Source organism: Dasypus novemcinctus, chromosome 13 (genome assembly GCF_030445035.2).
Source record: "Dasypus novemcinctus isolate mDasNov1 chromosome 13, mDasNov1.1.hap2, whole genome shotgun sequence".
NCBI lineage: Eukaryota > Metazoa > Chordata > Mammalia > Cingulata > Dasypodidae > Dasypus > Dasypus novemcinctus.
Window position 1 is genome coordinate 95,440,948 of NC_080685.1, and position 15,100 is coordinate 95,456,047.

General features: G+C 43.5%; 3 protein-coding genes across 6 annotated transcripts in view; 2 read left to right on the forward strand and 1 right to left on the reverse strand.

Annotated features, from left to right (window-relative positions):
- The window catches only part of LAMB3 (laminin subunit beta 3), a 70,690-nt gene extending 69,515 nt beyond the window's left edge, over window positions 1–1,175 (reverse strand). Inside the window, exon 1 of one of the 2 annotated variants that reach the window (XM_058275138.2) lies at window positions 913–1,175. The gene's annotated coding sequence lies outside the window, so the exon portion shown is untranslated. Of the gene's footprint in view, window positions 1–464; window positions 531–912 lie in introns of those variants that run through there. The other variant, XM_071207705.1, reaches the window with a different exon arrangement.
- G0S2 (G0/G1 switch 2) lies at window positions 702–3,326 on the forward strand. Its single transcript, XM_004455776.5, has 2 exons — window positions 702–1,191; window positions 1,362–3,326. The coding sequence occupies exons 1-2, from the start codon at window positions 766–768 to the stop codon at window positions 1,713–1,715; spliced, it is 780 nt and encodes a 259-aa protein (XP_004455833.3). The 5' UTR covers window positions 702–765; the 3' UTR covers window positions 1,716–3,326.
- A 2,607-nt stretch (window positions 3,327–5,933) lies between these two features.
- HSD11B1 (hydroxysteroid 11-beta dehydrogenase 1) overlaps window positions 5,934–15,100 on the forward strand; it is a 47,694-nt gene continuing 38,527 nt past the window's right edge. For all 3 annotated transcript variants that reach the window (XM_058275140.2, XM_058275141.2, XM_058275139.2), the window contains exon 1: window positions 5,934–6,079. The gene's annotated coding sequence lies outside the window, so the exon portion shown is untranslated. The remainder of the gene's footprint in view (window positions 6,080–15,100) is intronic.

Consider the following 15,100-nt stretch of genomic DNA (forward strand, 5'->3'; position numbering starts at 1 on the left):
CTCTCCTTTTGCTAGCTGAAGGCCTTTGGCCTATTTACCTCCCCTTTCCCCCTACTTTGCTAATTGTTTCATCAATAACTAAAGCAAAGTCAGAACCCCTCCCCGATGCTCATGTTTAAACCTTGCCAAAATCGATCCTACTGATCCTTACGCTTTTCATTCTTTATCTTCTCACCCAAACCCCACCTGCTTCTCTCCCTACAACCCCTACACTTCTTCCATGATAAAGCTGAGAGGGCACAGTGGACTTGTACCCCAGACCCAAGGAAGGGGCAAATATTTACTGGCGAGATCATGAAATATTTACATTCCAGACCAGCAGACCAACTTTTACATCAGTTCCCTTCCATCACCTTCACCTCCCCTCAAGCCCCCAGCTTCACTTCTCAACACCCTGAGGTGATACATGGAAGTTCACATACGAACACCTGCAGACACAGAATCAATCTCTCTCTCTCTCTCACCTGTGCATAAAAGGGCACGCTCAATCAATAGTTATTTATCAAGTGACCCCGGCACTTTAAGCACCCGTGAATAAACCAGTCAAGAAAGAAACAGTGAAGGTGCATTCTGCATTATTGGCCGTTCCGTTCAGTTCCCGGGATCCCTGCCCCTCCCACCCTTATACACGTAGGAAGGGGGGAGCCCTTCCGAATAAAAACTAAAGATTTTTCCACTAGGAAAACCCCCAGGTTCCCTCATTAGGGTCCTTCGGAGGCTGCCCTGGACAAGGGGAGTCGAGCACCCACTAAAACCACTAAGAAAATGGTCGCCATCTCCGAAAAGTACGCGGACCTCCCCAAGTCTTCACCCCTGCGTGCGCCCAGAATGGGACCTCTCGCGCCTGGGCCCGCCCTCCTGCCCAGCCCGGGGGTGACCCCCCCTCCCGCTCCAGGAACCCCTCCAGCTCACACAGCCCAGGCGTGCGCGGCTCGTGGCCGCCTCCCCAGGTGCGGGCCCGCCCCTCCGCCCCGCCCCTGCACCGGGCTGGCAGTCGACCGGGAGCCCAGGGGGCGGGTCTCGGGGAAAAGATATAAGCGGCTCCCGGACGCGTTCGCGGCGCCAGCTGCAGAGTCTTCATCTGGAAGAGCTGTGGCTGCCGCGGAGGAGCAGAACGCGGAGGCCGGCCGGACAGACGGACACGCCGCCCGCTGCGGAGCCATCGCCTGCTGCTCGCGCTGCGCCACGAGGGTGAGCCCTGAGCGCCGGGGGGACGGCGGGTGGGTGGGGCTGAGGCCCTTCGTCCGGGGCGGGACCCGCGTCTTAGGGCTGTCCCCGGGAGCTGCGGGAGGGTGCTCTGGAAAGCGGGAGCCATCCCTCAGGGATTAAAGGGCCCCCTTTCCTGGCGTGCTTGTCCGCAGGTCACTCTCGCCCCCCAAGTACCCGGAGCCGAGATGGAAACGATTCAGGAGCTGATTCCTCTGGCCAAGGAGATGATGGCCCAGAAGCCCAGCGGGAAGCTGGTGAAGCTGTACGTGCTGGGCAGCGTGCTGGCCCTCCTCGGCGTGGTGCTCGGCCTGGTGGAGACCGTGTGCAGCCCCTTCACGGCCGCCAGCCGCCTGCGCGACCAGGAGGCGGTGCGGGTCTCCCTGCGGGCGGCGCGGGAGCGAGAGGCCCTCCGGAAGCAGGCCCTGCTGGACCGAGTGGAGAAAGGCAAGAAGCAGGAGGCTGTGCCCAGCAGCCGGGGCCTCTCCAATCGGCAGCACGCCTCCTAGGAACCGCGGCGGCCACCGGAGGGTGGGGGAGCGGCTAAGGGAGAGGAGAGGAGGAGCAAGCCTGACCCAGCTGGCAGAGAGCGGGACTTAATTCCTGAGAAGCCACTAGCACCTAGAACTGACCAACCACGCTGTGCCACCCTAAGGAATTTGGGACTGAGTTTGCTGCTGTGCAGCAGTGCAGAGGGATGACATGCCCCAAATTATGTGTCTTTGAGGTATCTGAGTGCATCTACGTTTTACACTACGGAGGAAGGAGGGGAAATGCTTTTTATATTATTATTATTATTGACCATCATTTTGCATTTTGAAATTTTTAAAAAAAAGTTTTATACTGTATCTCAGTATCTGATTCCTGAGAGGGGCATACGTACTTGGGGGAGGGCAGGCATGCTGGTGGCCTGAGCACTGTGGAGGGAGCGGCTTGCTGAAGACCAGACAATAGTTGCTTCACTCCTAGGGGCTCTGATAATGCTATTAGATACTTATATGTCTATTGACTATTGGTTTTTGCTTCATGTTGGAGATGGGAATAGAGAAACTTTTGTAAGTACCCCCAAGACAGCATTTTAAGATCAGAAGATAAATCAACCTCTGACCTGGAGTAAGTAAGTGGATGGGAGATAGTGATTAATTCCAGGGCAGAAAAGCCATTTGCTACCTCTGCACATCTACCATCAGAGGCTACCAAGGCTGACACCTCTTTCTTCCTACCTTTATTTTAGAAAAAAAACACTAGCCATCATAGACCTGAGTCCAAGGACAGAGCTTGTTCTACACGACTCAGCAAGGGAAATCTTTGGACCATGGCTCTTTAAAAATGGCGCTCTCCTGGCCTTTTTTAAAGGTCACCTGCCCTCCTGATAGTGACACTTCACTCATCAATGGCTATGCAGTTGCACCAGACACACCAGTGGTTCATGCCATTGCCTCCGATCAGACCCTCTTCCCAAAACTACATGCTCACACACGTATCCATTTCCTTTCTGCCAACTTAAATCTACCCAGAGTTCGTGAACCTGATCAAATGTTCTCTCTCCCTAAAATCTATCCTTATCACCCCAAATTAAAAAATTTTAGGGTCAGAGTAATTAGGTGTTGAAGGAAGAGAAGAATGTTAGTGTCACCACTGTTCTCCCAGTTTCCAAAATGGGAAACTCAGCCCTCAATTAAGGAGGAATAACCACGTCAAATGTCCAAAAAGCTTCATAGGAACTCAGCCCATTTTATTCTTCCACTTGTTCTCCTGAAATGCCTCTCCTATTATTACATTTATACTCCTCCACTCACACTGCCCTTCTCCAACTTCCATCTGCTCAGCTACCTCCTACACCTTCCAGCACATTTGCCCCAAACCAATCTGGTGCCAGACGGTTCTTCCTTCACTGCCTGTCAGCCTGCTGCTCTGTCACTCAAAAAACATCAGAGACTAAACTCCTCTGCCAGGTTTTCAGTGTCTCCATGATCTGGTTCTATTAATATCTCACCCCTTTCGTCGGACTTCTCATGCTGCCCCCCCCCCCAATTGCCACATCTTCTAAAACCATCTACCTCAAATTTTCCAAGAGAAGAATGATTTCAAATAAATATTCTACCATCTGTCTGACGATACATCAACTCGTGTGCTCTGATTTTTGGTTCTGAAGGCAGAGACCTCCTCCCCATACCTATTACATGTTCAAACTACCCATCTGTCAAGTCCTCACTCTTGAGATCTCTGTCATCGTTGATCTCATTTCTCTGAATTCCTACAGGTCATACAGTCCGGGTCGCATACTGTATTATTTCTATATGGACTTCTATGAAGTGCTTCAGTTGTTTCTCATAGTATAATCTTGAGATGAAGGATTATGACTTCCACTGTTCATAGAAATTATCAAGTCCTGGGCAAAGAGTAGGTACTTAATAAATACTTGATTGCCAGTTAACCTATTGATGAAGTTAGAACAGTGGTTCTCAGTGGAATGGGGCAGAGGGACATTTGGCAATGTCTGGTGTCACAGCTGAGGGAAAGGCAGGGTGCTACAGCTTTATCTAGTGGTTAGAGGCCAGGGGTGTTGCTAAACATCCAATATTGGACAGGACAGTCCCCACAACAAAGAATTACGCAGCCCAAAATGTCAGCAGGTCCAAAGTTGAGAAACTCAGGCTTAAAGGAAAGTATTGTTTAATAGTTTCAGAATCTAAATTTTAAGATGATCTCGCAAGAACATAACTGATTGTAATGAAACACAATAGGTCTCTCTCATTCAACAATGGGCCAATAATTGTCCTTGCCACAATCATGTTTGACAATTTTACCAGTAACCCAAAGGAAGGTACAGAAGGTACCAGTAACCCAAAGGAAGGTACACCAAATATTATTTGGTGAGGCAAAGCTAAGACAGCAGAGCCATGATTCAAATCAGCTAAACAGGCTTAAGCTACTGAATCTAACTAAATGAAACTAAATAGGGACCAAGATACAGTGCAGAACTTAAGTCCAAAAACTCAATTGCATGACCGCAGAACTGGGGAGGCCTACTCTTAACAGTACATCATACGAAAAAGACCTAGGGATTTTCACTGATTACAAGCTCAATATAAGCCAACAAAGATTTGTGACACGGCTACTGAAACAAACACATACCTCACGAGTAGAAGTTGAATGTCCAGAAAAATGGAGGAGGAGGTGGTTTAGCTGTGCTTTGCAAACTACCAGGTAGGGAAACATAGAAGTTAAGTTAGATTGTTTGGATATGCGTGCGTTTGTATATCTACTCCCCCATAGCTAGCCCTAAGGACTTGGACAAGTTACTTAAACTCTGCACTAGTTTTTTCATCTATAAAATAGTTCCGTCCTCATGAGGTAGTTTTGGAGATTAAATCAGATAATTTATATAAAGTGCTTGGAGCAATGTTTGGCATATAATAAGCTTTTAGCCAATGATAGCTGCTATTATTATTGTTGTTGTATTTATTATTATTACCTGTTTTAAAGACACTGACAAATTAAAACCTGCTTAGATGAGAATAACCAGGGAGGATATAATAAATCCAGATACACTGTCACAGACAGAACAATTGAAGGGACCACTGAAAAAGATAAGAGGTAACATTAAATGAGGTTTCCCTCCAAGTGTTTGAAGGGCTGCCACATTGGGGAGAATTATTTCGTGTAGCTCAAACACATAGAACTAGGACCAGCAAGTAGGAGTACAGGAAGGCAAATTTTAGGTCATTAAAAAAAATCAGAGTATTTAAAAAACCTAATGAGTTGCCTTGTGATACATAGTAAGCTCCTCATTACAGAAGCATCCAAGCAGAGGTTGGAAGCTTTCTGCCACAAGTGGTATAAACTGTAGAGGAAATTTCTGATTTGGAGGGAAAGTAATCTGAGGTCCCATCCAACTGTAAGCTGCTCGGCTTCTGTCTAGTTCAACCACCAAATAAGAGATAAATCCCTCATCCCAGTCCACTTCGCTAGAACTCTCCCTCCTCTATTTTTCCAAGACCTTTTTTTCTCAACATGTTTACAAATATTTTCCTCCATAACTATTAAAGGTAATGAATTTAATTCCAAAAATGAACAATTTTTTACTGACGTTTAATCTTTTGCCTCTCAAAAAATACCATATCCTGGTTTATACCATACTGGTTTAACCTAATGGCTCTCACACTTGCTCATAATGGATCACCTATTAGTCGCTTTGCTCTTTACAAAATACCATAAAACTTTGACCTCAATATAAATAAATATATAATTTTGTGCTTTATCAGATACCATCTTGCACTATGTTTTAGTATAGGCAATTAGTAGCATTAACAATGCAAATAAAAAGTTACCACGTTCCTAGGAAAATATTGATTGTTAAATCATCTTGGTATCAAATAGCCACCAGAACCAGTTTTAAGCCCATTGACTCAATGAATGGCAACTTACCTCAGTTAACATGCTTTACAAGCCAACCAATCCGGGATAGCCCCTCACTGCTGAGCGTCAACTAATCAGGCACATACTCAATCCAATAACTACATTTCGGAGTGGCCAGCCAATCAACAAACAATCCTGCTTCCATAGATGATGTCAACCCGCCTCACACCTAGGAAAGTACACCAATATCTGAACTTCATGCTTCCCAAAAAACCTATATAAGATCAGCAGTCTGCTCTGTTCAAAGAGATTGAGCAATACAGCTTGCCCTTACCATAATAAGCAATAATTCTTTTTTATTTCAGTTACTAAGTGGTGGTCTTTGACAATTTCTGGAGGATCTACTGGTATAGTAGAACTTTGCAGTATTCCAGAAGACCCTTGGACCAACAGGTGTACTCTCTGAGGCCCTTGTGCCCAAACTCCATTTGTCCTTCAAACCTGCTGCCAGGTGAGTCAGTCTCAACAGTGATCTGAGCTGTAACTAGTTGCACTGAGTTCTCATGGTTTCTTTGATTTGTAGTGAAGTAGGTCTCTAAATGAGATTATTAGATGTAGGACTTTGTAAAAGGTAATTAGAAATTTTGGTTTACAGGTACACATGCTAGTAAATAAGTAGACTGAAGCCTTTGTAAAGGATCATGGGCATTTTGTGGGAGAAGCATATCTTTGGGTAGACATAGGTCTTTGCATAAGTTTGTTAGATCTTTCGTTTTGGAGGTATAACATCTGATAAATACTTTTGCCTTTAAATTGCTTATTCCCCTGCTGCTCGCTTGCTTTTGCTTCAGTTTGTCCATATGAGAAGTCTTGTTTTATGAGTTTTTGTTTTGTTCTGGATTATCTTGTTTCTGATATATGTGAAGGGAGTGTTCCATAGGGAATGAATAGATATCAACCCAATAATTCTCCAATACAATCCAAGTCAGGCCTGTCCTGAGGAATCATAGTTGGAGGTCCATTAAACTGACAACCAATCCTTGAAATGGCAATTGGTCAAACTTAGTTTTGGATCCCCTACGAAACTTTCAGCAATTGGTCAAACTTTGCTTTGTATTCCCTATGAAAGTTTCACGAGAACACTCTACGTCTTGTCAATTTGTTAAAAAGGGCACTTTCAGTCTGCACTCCAGGGTCAAGGCTGTCAAGTCATTGACTGTATGTCCCTTTCCCAACCTTTGCTTAGAAAGAGAACCCAAGATATCATCCACAGGTATGGCCCTTAACTAAGTGGTCTCTCATCTTTCTTGAGTTCCTTTACAATAAAACTGCAGTCTTCTCTTGAAGAACTGCTTCCCATATAAAGTTGCACAGTAATCCTAACTCTTGCACTTACTTTGGCAAAAGGCAAACATTTTTAGTTAGAAAAACAATGGATATTGTATTAGTCAGGGTTCTCTAGGGAAACAAAATCAACAAGAGATATCTATCAATAGTATGCGATTTTATAAGAGTCACTCACATGACCGTGGCAATGCACAAGTCCAGGTTCCACAGGCAGGCTGCAACCAGGGGCTCCAATGAAAGTCCAATGAAGGTTCTTGATGAGTTCTGGGAGACATTGGCTGTCCAAACATAAGCTGGGAAATTCTCATTCAATGCTGGAATCACTTCCCCTTTTAAGGCATTTAACTGATTGGATAAAGCATCACTCATTGCTGATAGCAATCTCCCTGATTGATGTAAGTGTAATCAGCTACCTATGATTTACCACTGCAGTAAAGTCAACGGTGACTAAAGTCCATAAATATCCTAGTATTACAGTTAGCCCAGTGCTTGCTTGACCAAGCAACTGGGCACAATTACCTGGCCGAGTTGACACATTAACCTAACCACCACAGTTATCATGAAGAACTTTTAACATGTCAAAATCAATTAATTAATGCATTTAAGAGGAGCCCCAGAAAAATTAAGAGACAAAATCCCAGAGTCCCAAAGTTATCTTCTTCAGTTGTTTTGCAGAGACTTCAAAACAGAGTTCTAACCACAGAGGATCTCTCTCAAAGACATCAAAACCTTCTGAAATCCACCCTCCATTCATTTCTCTCAATATCTATTTGGTATCTCCTGACCTTCCACAGTCCTTCTACTGACCTTCAAAGAGTTCTAGGCAAAGAACAATCACACTGTAAAACTGCTAGAACCCTAAAGAAGTTGATTAAAACCCTGGTTTGGAGCCAATTTAAGAGTTATAATTAAGGATTTTCCTAAACCTCAGAAGGCCAGATAAAAATTTGTTATAGTATTCAGGATTTTACTAGGTATTTAATGTTCTAGACTATAGGTCTGTACCAAATAAAGTTCATTGTTAGTTCCTGAGCTGGAGAAAATGTTTAAAAGCAGCAGAATGAAAAAGGAAAACTTTAAAGAACTCAGCTGTGTGAAAAAAAATGTTAATGCCTTAAAAGGGCAAGAAAACAAATTAAAAATACAATGGGCAATTTCAGAAGCTTTTCTTTTAAAGTTAGATTGGACAAAGATTCAAAATTATACACTAAAATAAAAATGAAATAGACTTCAAGAAACTTTGAAAGAGTATTCTGGAGTTGATCCAACCGCTCAAATAAAGATAGCCTTGTATTTTCTTTTTCTTTTAATGGGTTCAAATATGAATTAGAGGATTTAATGAGAAAAAAATCATTTGAAATGTGAAATTTACGGTTTAGAAAATATCCAACATTTGGCTAGACATTTTCAAGTAGCTGTAGAAAGTATATAAGTAGAAATCAATACTGCTTACAGTTCTCTTGATAAAACATCTGGCTCCTCAAACTGAAACAAGACCAGAAGGTCTTCTGTCATCTAAGAATTGGGAGCCTATAGGTAGGGACACTAGATATTGCAAGGTCGTTGAAAGGAAGGATGACTATCCAAAGTCTGTCCAGTGATGCTGCACCAATGGCGACATTAGCGCCCAATAATTCCCCACCCTTCCTCTAAACTTGTAACACCCCAAATCTCAGAGGTACACATGCGAACCATATAAATTGCACTCTCCATCAGGTCAGGGGCTATGTCTAATCTGGGTGACCACTGTATCCCCAGCTCTTAGCCCTGTGCCTGGCACAGAGTAGGTGCTCCTTTATATCTGTTGTTTAAGTGAATAAATAATGGATGAAGAAAGTAAATTTTTTGTTGACCTACTGCATTCCATGCCTTACCAAGATGTGCAAGAAGAACGCATGTCTGAATTGGGATGTGACTGTCCATCATTAGGGGGTATGAATCCGTGTGGAATTATTGTCCCTGGTTTTAGAGCCCACTCCTTATGGATCCCGATGCCTCCCCTCCACCCTCCACTCCACAGCCCCGCTGATGCAAACATCAGAGTGGTTTGTAAGTCAAAAAGGCAAGTTCCTAAGGAGTTTCTCATTTGAGAAATGTTGTGGACACACAGTCCTCACAAAATACATTGGATCACTAAAGTCTTTGGTGGTAGGGAAGGAAAATATGCCCAAACCCAGTTCTGGTTCCAGTACCTCCTTTTGAAGCAAAGCCAGGGATCCAAGAGTGAATGCCTGCACAGGGGTGGGATAAGGGCTCTGCCTGAGGTGCCTTGTGTGTTTGGAACTGCCAATAGAAATGGACACGTCTCTAGGGCAACCAGGACCCCTTCCAAGTATTCTTGAACTGGCCTGCCTCTAGGGCTGCTCTGTCCTTGGGAGGCCTGGTGCCTGACGCCCAGGACCAGCCCGCTTTGGCTTTCCTCTGGGGCTCCCTGTCTGGGCGCCTCTTGGCTGCCAGCTCGCTCCTAGGATAAGGGCCTTCTTCCTTAGCCTGGGTTTCACCTTCATGTATCAGGTGGCAGACCAGCTGGTTTCAGTCCCGAATCAGGTCTTCTGACTCCTCCCAGAAGCCAACCAACTTCTGAACAGGAAATCCTGCCCCTCCCCAAAGAATGGGAAACCGCAGAGGAAGAGAGAGATGAAACAGACAGGAAGGGAGAGGAGGAGGGAGAGAGAGAAAAGAAGCAAACGGAAAGAGGAGATAAATAGAAGTAAAACTTGGTGGGGACCTCAAGGTAAGAATTTTTTTTAATCGCATTATAAAATAGCATCACCATTTGTGTCAGGGCCTAGTATGTAGTAGGCCCTCAGAAAGCACTGTTGAAATAATGAAGTTTTTAGAATGAACGGGAACGCTTGGCTGAAGAAGGACTTCCATGTCAAATACCGGTCAAAACCCAAAAAGAAATGTCCAACGAGCTATCGAATGTGTAGGAGAGAGAAGATACAGATGGAACCAACCGTCTGTTACTGGCACTTAGAGTATTCTGATCATTTTGGGACAGAAAGTTAGGTTGGAACAAAAAAGTTGCAAAGATAGTGTAAAAATGTCTGCATGTTCTTTTGAAACCATGCAAAGAATTGCAGGTTTTAAGCGTTTTTAAAAATCGGCTTTAAACCCTTGACAGAGCATGAACACTATGCTGAAGCTTGTGAATTACTAAGTATGCCTATATCTACATTTTTAATCCAATCATCAGACAGTTTAATATTATTCATATGGAGATCTGGAGCTTTTGGGAATGCTCGTTTTAGCACAAGAAGTGTCCTTCAGTGGGCCAAGGGCAGCCTGAGGCTTTCAATCAAACTTCTGTGCTATTCACCCATCCCTTAACCGTGGTCTAGCCTGGTTGCCCAGGGAACTGACCTTCTAAGTCTTCAAGGGTCTGGTCAGACAGAATTCAGAGGCACTCCTTTGAGATCCGGGAGTTACAGAGATCCCGACAGGAAAAAGAAATGCCATTCCTCACCCCCACCATTTCCCCAAATAGTCACTCACCATCAATAGACAGAATCATCCAGACGATTGGGATTTACTGATCCTGTCACTTGGAGGGATCAAAATTGTAAGACTCATGCTTCTGAAAGTGTCTGTAGATGATGTATTTTCGTAACAGTTGGCTTTTAAGAGTCCTGCTCCCCCAACTTCTCCAAGTTTATATCAGAGGGACATACTTGAAGTGGTGGTGGTGGTGGTTTTTTTTTAGTGCCAATATTTCTCTTTGTGGTTTGTGTGAGCAAATCAGAATTGGAAGCTGAAATGAGGGCGGGAGAGGTAAGGAGATATGGAAGAATCTCACTTTTGCTGGCTTGCCAAGATTTGAAAGGAATTGACTTTCCCACTTTAGTATGGTATGAAAATCAAATCCAAAAATCCTAGCTCTGTCTGTATACTAATTTCAAAACAGCTAAAAAAGCTTCCTGCATGAAATTTCTGAGTTGGAGCAAATCTTAAAGATAATTTAATTCCTCTTGTTTGCCAGGCGAGGGAATTGAAGCTATGACAAGGGAAGGGTCTTTTCCAAGGTTGTGTGTCAGTGGTAGAGGGGAGACTAGAACTCAGTTCTCCTGATCCACCCAAGGACCTTTCAAGAAACCACCCAAATGTCACATGCAAGAATGCATCAATACTGCATCTGCTTATTCAAGAAATCTTCAGTTCAAAGATGTTCAAATCATCTTTGCATGGCAGAAATGAAAAGAGAAAAAGAAAATATTTTACCAATAGTTCAGCTTTTCCAGAACCTGTACATAATTATTCGGGGACTAGGGAGTAAAGGACAGATTAGGACAGGCTTGTCAGGAAAGAACAAGAATATTTTACAATCCTACCATTGCACCAACATTTTACATATCTCACCTCTTTATAAATCCTCATATAATCCTCATTTTTCATGTGAGATTTTTTTTTTAACTCCTCAAATTCACATAGAAAGACTTTATTACTATTTCCAGGTCTCTTTTTGGTAGGCCCAGGATCACCCTGTGGATTAACATGGATATTTATAATCCAGAGACTGTTAGACCCTTATTCAGGACCCTCCCACTAGGGATCCTTGCTCCAGCCATTCCAGTCTATTGGCGGTTCCTCCGATACACCATGCTATTCCTAGGCTCCTTGCTCAAATGCATGGAGTTCCCTGTGTTTGGAATGCCCTTCCCCTCAATTCCTTCATCTCCATAATTTTTACTTCTCCTTCAAAACTTAGCTGAAGGGTCACATCATTCCAGAAGCCTTTATGGCCACCCTCAACTGATGTATACCCTTATTATAATATTTATCACATTTTTGTGAATCTTGATATGTCTGCCTACCTTCCTTATACTTGACTACAACTTCCTTGAAGGCAGATATCAAATATGATCAGCTTTTCTATTCCCAGCACCTAGCACTGTTCTGGACACACAGTAGTGTTCAATGCATGTTTGAAAAAAAAATGAGTGAATGAACAAATGAAATATCGCCCCTCGTTTTCTTCCATTAAAATAATTTAATAAAAGGTCTCAAACCAAAGCTTTTGGGTAATTTGGGGGGAAATACACACTATTGTAAGTTTCCTATCCTTTCAAACCTGGCAAGCCATTAAAAAGAGAGTTAGAGTTAAACGTGGTAGTTTGAGCAAGCATTTATTTCTCCTTCTTCACAAAATGCTTTGTTACATGTTACAAACCACAAGGACAAAGAGAACAGGAAAGGAAATGAGCAGATAAGAGACCTGGCCACCCTTGTTGGAAGGTGGAAAGTGGGTGAGGAGTAATAAGTGTCTTTGTAAACCTGAGAATACTGGAGCCCAGCTGCCCACCGTAGGAAGCCACCATGAAGCCACAGCGCCCAGGAGAGTCTGAGGGATAAGGGTTTCAGGAACTCAGAAAAGAGGGAGAGATAAGGTCAAAAAGAGGAGGAAACACTCCAGCTGCCCTCTTTTGCCCTCCACAGCTACTTCAGCTGGAAGAGTTGCTTTTCTGCAGAAACTGATCAAAGAGGCACCAGGTTCAGGGACGCCAGGGAGAGCAGAAGGTGGGGTTAGGCACGGAGGTAGAAAGGAAGAATTAGAGAAAGATTCCATACTTGAATTAGTCAGGGTTCTCTAGGGAAACAGAATCAACAGGAGATATCTGTCAATAGTATGAGGTTTTATAAGAGGCTCTCAAGTGATGGTGGGGATGCACAAGTCCAGGTTTGCAGGTAAGCTGCAAACCAGGAGCTCGGACCAAAGTCCAGTGAAGGTCCTGGAAGAATTTTTGGGAGACATTGGTTGTCCAAACATGAGCTAGGAAATTCTCCCTGAATGCCCAAATCACTTCCTCTTTTAAGGCATTCAACTGATTGGATAAAGCGTTACTCTTTGCTCATGGCAATCTTCCTGATTGATATAAGTGCAATCAGCTATCTCTGTAGTAAAGTAACTGGTAACTAAAGTCTATAATTGTCCTTGTATTACAATTAGCCCAGTACTTGCTTGACCAAACAACTGGGACAAATACCTGGCTGAGTTGACACATTAGCCTAACCATCACAATCCTGAAAGATGAGAAGTCCCAACCCCTTTTCCTAGTTCAGCTCCCAGACACAAAGGGCCAAGCTTATATCCCTCTCCACCACTCTACTCCACCCCCACCACCAGGCAGAAGAGTTTTAGATTCCTTCCTGTAGAACTACCCAGCCAAAGGGGGAAAAAATCCACAGACACTGATATTGGAAGGTCCCCTCAGTGAAACTGCCAGGTACCCACGAGATTATCCCATAGCGGAGTCTAACAGGTAAACCCTGCCCTCCTAGGCAAAGTCTCCAGCAGTCGAGGAATGGATGCCAGAGATCACCAGACATAGGATAAAAGCCTCTGACATTAAAGACAGACTCAAACAGAAGTAATCCAGAGAAAAGAAAAGAGAAGTTACAACATCAGCCTTAGCAATGTCCATATACCTCCCAAACCCCAGAGATATGAAAAGGTGGTACATTCATGACTTAAGATTGGGATGTCAATTAAAAAAAAAAAAATTGGAGAACAAGAAAGAGCTCTTTAAAATAAAAACAAAAATGGAATTTAAAAACTAAAATGAAGCACTGGAAGGTAAAATTGAAGAAATCTCCTAGAAAATAAGGCAAAAAGGGAAAGAGATGAAAAATAGGTCAAAAAAGGTAAGAAATATAAAGGTTCATTCCATGTTTCCAAGCCAGGCTCAGGAAAGAAGCGGAAGCAGAATGAAGCTGCCAAGGAGGCAGAGACCCCTCAAGTCAAAAAGCTGAAGCTCCAGACTCCAAACACATTTCCAAAAAGGAAGAAAGTAGAGAAAAGGGCATCATCCCCTTTCCGAAGGGTCAGGGAAGAAGAAATTGAGGTGGATGAGCGAGTGGCAGACAACTCCTTCGATGCCAAGCGTGGTGCAGCTGGAGACTGGGGGGAGCGAGCCAATCAGGTTCTGAAGTTCACCAAAGGCAAATCCTTCCGGCATGAGAAAACCAAGAAGAAGCGGGGCAGCTACCGGGGAGGCTCCATCTCTGTCCAGGTCAATTCCATTAAGTTTGATAGTGAGTGACCTGGGGCCATCTGTGGTGAAGCAGGGGTGATGATAGGAGAGCACTCACTTTTCCCAGTGGACCTAGGAACCCTCACTTTTCTTAGGGGATGGTCTGGGTAATGGCAGCAGTTTAGAGTAGATCCTAAGACTTTGCAACTTAACATCCTCCCTGGTCCTTCCTGTGATCCTTGTTTTGTACAGATTTTTTTGAGTGTTGTGTAGCAGGAACAAGCTAAAGGGAGTATTGTTTTTAAAGAAAATTTGTTTTAATTTTCATCCCCTTTTCCCTGTTCTGTGGATATCCTCATACTGAGAAATTTGTGTATTTTATATTAAATAATTTCCTATTGATTTTTTGTTGTAATATTCAGAGGCAGGTTTCTACAGATAAAATCTTAGCTATTGTCCAAGACATAATAAAGGTCACGTGTGAATTTCAGTAATTTAAAAAAAAAAAATAAATAAATAAAGGTTCATTCCAGGAGCTCTGGCATCTTCTTATAAGAATTCTAAAAAGAGAGCATAGAGGAAATGGAAGGGGCATAGGGTAAATTAAGCAAAAAATATTTTCTCAAAAATGTCCCACAATGTAAGATTTGAATTTCCATATTGAAAGGGGGTGCCCAACACAGTGTGAAACACCAAAGCACATCACCAGAAATGCTAGAGCCCCAGGAATAAAATTCTAGAGCGAACAAAACTGTTCACAAGCCAGGGATTGGGAAACCAAACAGCATTAACTTCTCAATAATAAAGCTGGAAGTTAGAAACAATACAGCAATGCCTTCCAATTCTAAGAGAACGTAATCTCCAGTGTCAAAATCCTCCCCCCACCCAACAATCGATCAGGACAGGGTAAAGTAAGGACAGGCAGGCAGGGTTGGCCAAGCTGCCACGCTGGTTTTACGTGGCCAGAGTCCGGTGGCTGGCCACCCGTGTGCAACCTGTTCAAAATGTTATCACCCCTTCAGACAAGGTCTCAAAAAATGTATCTGCCATTCATGAGAAAGTAAACCCAGAAAGAGAAAAATAGGACAACTGAGGTTTCCAGGAGGGATGTCTCCAAGAAACAAAAAAGGAACTGATCGTTTATCCAATTCATCTGACCTATTTACTTGCGTTTTATAGCTCTTGTCAGGGGGGTTGAAGAATGTGGATGATTA

Bases quoted from the DNA above. Each gene is read 5' to 3' on its own strand.
- G0S2 (XM_004455776.5), top strand. From the start codon at position 766: ATGGTCGCCATCTCCGAAAAGTACGCGGACCTCCCCAAGTCTTCACCC. The intron at 1,192-1,361 runs GTGAGCCCTGAG...GCTTGTCCGCAG, and splicing joins GCTCGCGCTGCGCCACGAGG to GTCACTCTCGCCCCCCAAGT.